Genomic DNA, 4,698 nt, shown 5'->3' on the forward strand with positions numbered 1-4,698 from the left:
AGGCCAAAGTCCTCATTTGAACTTTGAGCACTTAATTTACACAAAGTGATTTGGCTTTTTGTGCACTTGATGAGTTAGAAGAATACATCCTCACTTTTCAATCAGTGTGATATAGAATTTCCAATCTAAAATTGTCTTGTGGCTGTTTTCTCTTGAGGAGAAATGTAAAGTGACTTTCTTAAATGAAATTGGCATCATCCCTAATTCAGGCACAATGCCCCTAGCATTTAAAAGTCCAAATAATCTATTTTTGTGGTGCAAGACTAAACCCTCAACATGTGCATAGTTGTTAACTCCTTTCCACAGATTTTCTTAGAGGGAAAAAAAAAATCTGTGGGTACATTGACCTAGTGGATGGGAGTCGCAAGATTCAGTTCTGAATATTGACACTTCATGACTGTGTAATTTTGGGGCAAGTTAGGGGCAGTGGTTTTTTCATATATGAAAGATGGGAAGGAAGATACTCTTGATGACATTTCTGTTTTGAAATTTCTATAAGACCATGAAAATGAAAATAATAACTTTGGAAGGTTTTTTTTTTCCTGGTTAACACAAAATGAACATAGATGGTTTTGAAAAATGAAATAAAGATCACTTTCTTTGAGAAAAAAGACTCACAACTTTAATTTTTCTCCATCCTGCCCTTACACTACTCAGATTCATAACAGGTAAAAGAATTCTAGGTCATCTTCTCTCTCTCTCTCTCTCTTTCTCTCTCTCTCCCTCTACACATGTACACAAACATACGAAGCCACATAACTGAAACTATGTGTGCACTCATCCTGCAAAGTTGCTGTGTGTCCCTGCCTGTTGAGTTTACTTTTTGAGAGCGAAGTGGAAATGTGTTAGAAGCAATCGCTTGATTTATTCAGCAGCCTGAAGATTCCTGATGTTTATCGTGAGCACGGCAAACTCGGGGGTGCAAAAGGTTATCTAAGGGACAGGTGCATTGTTTCTGCCCCTGGAAAGTGTCAGGAGCTGCCGCTCACCTCTCAAAGAGCTGGCGGAGGCTCTCCGCTTCCCTGAAGCTTCGGCTTCAGCTGAAAGCCATTGAAACCCAGGTAGTCAGTCAAAAGCTGGTTCCCCATTTCCCTCCCCAAGACCAGAACTGCGCTCCTTCGCGCATTACTCTTCCTGAGAAACTGGTTTGTGGCGTTCTCCTCTTTTCAAGGTGGTGGGGGGAGATGATGATGCGGGACCGATTAAATTAGCCTCTCTGGCTCTCCTTCTCCAACACCCGCTTTCTTGTTCTCACAATTTGTTACCCTAATGAAGACACAAAATCTAAAGGATTTGGCTTAAAATCAACTTTCTCAAATTCAGCGATGTTTATCCAGTGGAACGTCGCCCAGTCTTTAGTAAATAGTTGTACTCTCACGTTTGCCGAATACATTTTTAAAATTCGTCTTTCTACCACCTCCGCACACGCACTATATTAGCTTTGTCAAAATCTTTGATCCTGGCACCCAGAATAGGCTTTTCCGTAGCGAGGACCCTGAGGTGAGAGTGAGCGTACTGTTTAGTGTCTGCACCTGACTCAGAAATATAAACATTTCTACAGAGGAACTGATTCAGAAAGACAAAATAAAACCAAACGCTATCTTCTTTAGTGGAATAAGCAGAATTGTTGGGGAAAAGCGTAGAGGGCAACAATTTCCTAGGACAGCTGAAAGCTTTTCACTTTTGAAAGAACCCCATCCCCTTTCCCCTGAAGCTTTGCCTCCCCTCCCCACCATTTTGTCCTCTCTACTCCTCACCTTCTACACACCCTATTACCACCCCCCCCCCATCAAAGGAAACAGAGGGAGGGAGGAGAGGGGAGAAGGGCTGGGGAGGAGAAATTGGGGAAGTTTGCACTGTGTTTTTGACCTATGGCAAAAGTTTTCAACTCGGCTAAAGTTTTTATGAAGTGGAAATAGGTTATTACGGTAGAGTACTGATGAGATCTTAGGCGACCTGAAGCAGGTGCCTCCCCTTGCAGAGGTGGTTGGGGCCAGGAGTGAGGAAGACTGGAAAGATCCTGGCTATCCAAGAGGCAAAAGGGTTGCAAATTTGGGGGAAATTTTTACCTTACAATTTAATTGCTGACTTGATCATTTTTCTATGTAGGGTTTCTGGTACTACTTGAAGCACAATGTCTATAACAGAATTTTCCTTCAAAACTCTAGATTCGCATTTAATAGACTAAGTCTTCAAGATCATTTAAAAACTGTTTTTAATGTTTACATCAGAACGGAATAAGTGACAAGTAAAGGTTATTTTCACGTTTATTTTTAACAATTGCAAAAGAAAATACATAAAACAATGGCAGTTGGCTTTGCTAAATTAAAATAAAATGATCTCGAGTAGAAAACGTAAAAAAAAATGAATCAAGATAAGTAGAAATGGTAGCAAACAATCAATAATAAATAAGTTTTCTAACATTAACAAAGCAAAATATAATTGACCAAATGCTTTGACACTACTGGATTTTTTTTTAATTTTAATTTTTTAAACATTTGCAAAGAGCTTAAAGGATTATAAGTGGCCGTGTCTAAAACAACAACAACAACAACAACACAAAACTGGTCTGCAATTGGCAGCTGAGTTTGTCCTGGAGCCGCGGCAGGAGCGGCTGATAAAGTGCGTGCGCCGTTTCCTAAAAGACGCCAACATTATCGCGATCCGATATACATACCGGGTATGTTTATACAATATATAAACCTAAGCGTTCCCTGTTTTCTAACCGTTCCATAGCCACAAGTTATTCACTTTGGAGCCATCAACTTTGCGTTTCATGATGTATTTTGAGACGACACTTCGGAATACTAACTCTCCCACACGTGAGTGCGGGCAACACACAGGGATGGATGCCCAGGGCATAAAATAAATTAAAACACAAACTAGCGACAGAGAAGAAAATGCGACGTTTTAGCAGCGTATTGGCAGCAGGGAACTAGAATAATGATGCCATATTTGGGTACATACAATTATACCTCATCTATCTACAGGGGGAGCGGAAGGTGGGAGAAAAGAACACAACTTTAACACCAAGTTTTCATCAAACAATGTGGACCCGAGGAAGTTTGGAATAGCGGCGGCTTTTGCAAACCATCAAATATAGCTGCCATATGAAGCCAAGTCGTTGCTAAACAACGACCATCGCAGAGCAAAAATTAAAAGGGTGCGGGGATCTTTAACGGCGGGGCTTCCCGCGCATTGGGAAAGGGCGATTTTGTTTCTGTCTCAGTTTTCAGGGTTTCTGTCAGCTTCCTAACTTGCCTCATCTGAGTCACTGTAATGGGAATGGGGGGAAAACTCCCCGTCGCTTCTGTGGGACCGGGGCGAAGTTTTGCTAGTTTCCTCCTGCACTGGCTGCAGGATGCCCCCGGGCAGCGAAGGCGACAGGTTCTTTTGCGCCATCATCGCCGTCAGGGCGCTGTCCTCGAAAGTCGAGAAGTGCAGAGCGTCCAGCTGCACCGAATATCCTCCCGCGGAGGCCGGGGCAGAAAAGCGAGTCCGGCAGTTTCCGGGCGCCGTCGGCCGGGGGCCCCCTCCCGAGGCGGGCTGGGCCCCCGCAGCGGTCGCGGTGCCCGCGCCGCCCTCGTAGGGGGCGGCGGCGCGAAGATGGTGATGGTCGCTCTTGCAAGACGCTGGCGGCGGCGGTGGCTGCTCCCCGCCGCTGGGTGTTTGTAGCAGCTCGGACAAGGCGTTGATGTAGATCTGGGCCATCTGCAGGGTCTCATACTTGGACAGCTTCTTGTCGTTGTTGAAGGACGGGATAACATTGCGCAGCTGGTCGAAGGCGTGGTTCAGCCCGTGCATCCTGCGTCGCTCCCTGGCGTTGGCCGCCAGCCGCCTTTGCTTCTGCACCCCATTCACCTGTTTGCTGGAAGGGGCGCGCTGGCGGCTGCAGCTCAGATCGTCTACCACCACCCCGCCTTTCAGCTTGCACAGCTGTTCCCGCACTTTCACTGGCCCGGGACTCTTGCTGCTGCCGCCGCCGCCGCCGCCGCTCCTCCTTACGAGCTCCCCCCGGCTGTCCGCCTCCTCCCGGGGCGCCGCAGCCTCGGAGGCACCCAGCTCCGGGGAATGCAGCAAGTACTGGGCGGCGCGTGCCGTACAGATGCCCTGCAAAGTAGGAGCCAGCCAGGCGCGTGGGTCGGTGCTGTCCAGGAGGGACAGCTCGGCCGGGTACACGGGATGCTCTCTTGCCTGCAGGGTCGCAGGTGGCTGCGGCAGCGGCGGCTGCGGCAGGTGGTGCGGCTGGGGATGGCGATGGTGGTCCCCCAACTCCTTTACTTCAGCCCACTCCTCTGCGTGCAGCAGGCGGGACATTGCACTTCAGAGAGTCGGAGGCGCAGGGTCGGAGGAGGTACTGGCAAACCAGCCCAACGGCAACAAAAACCCTTCCTGGGTCTCTACTGCAATGTCTTATTTTTTTCCCCTCCTCGACCCTCCCCCACCCACACGGAGATCACACACCAGGTCGCGTGCAACGAACCTTCTCCGGTTGCTGAAGGCGCTGCGCCCCTTTAAAAAGCGGCACGCGCCACTGTGTCTCCCCTCCACCCCCCGCTCCTCTCCCAGCCCCCTCCTCGCGCCGGTCGCGTGTCTGCTCAGCCAATGGAGGGCGCCGGCAGGCGCGTGCGAGCAGCCAATCAAAGAGTTTTTACACCCGGAGAAAAGTTCCTACGTACCGAGGACTCAGGCGCCCGC

At 48.5% G+C, this 4,698-nt stretch overlaps 1 protein-coding gene across 1 annotated transcript; it reads right to left on the reverse strand.

The window, feature by feature from the left end:
- Positions 1-2,191: 2,191 nt before the first annotated feature.
- Positions 2,192-4,381, reverse strand: ATOH1 (atonal bHLH transcription factor 1). The gene has a single exon (XM_043554596.1). It carries the CDS (start codon positions 4,315-4,317, stop codon positions 3,253-3,255), a length of 1,065 nt encoding a protein of 354 aa, XP_043410531.1. The 5' UTR covers positions 4,318-4,381; the 3' UTR covers positions 2,192-3,252.
- Between the last annotated feature and the right edge of the window lie 317 nt (positions 4,382-4,698).

Source organism: Prionailurus bengalensis, chromosome B1, assembly GCF_016509475.1.
Source record: "Prionailurus bengalensis isolate Pbe53 chromosome B1, Fcat_Pben_1.1_paternal_pri, whole genome shotgun sequence".
NCBI lineage: Eukaryota > Metazoa > Chordata > Mammalia > Carnivora > Felidae > Prionailurus > Prionailurus bengalensis.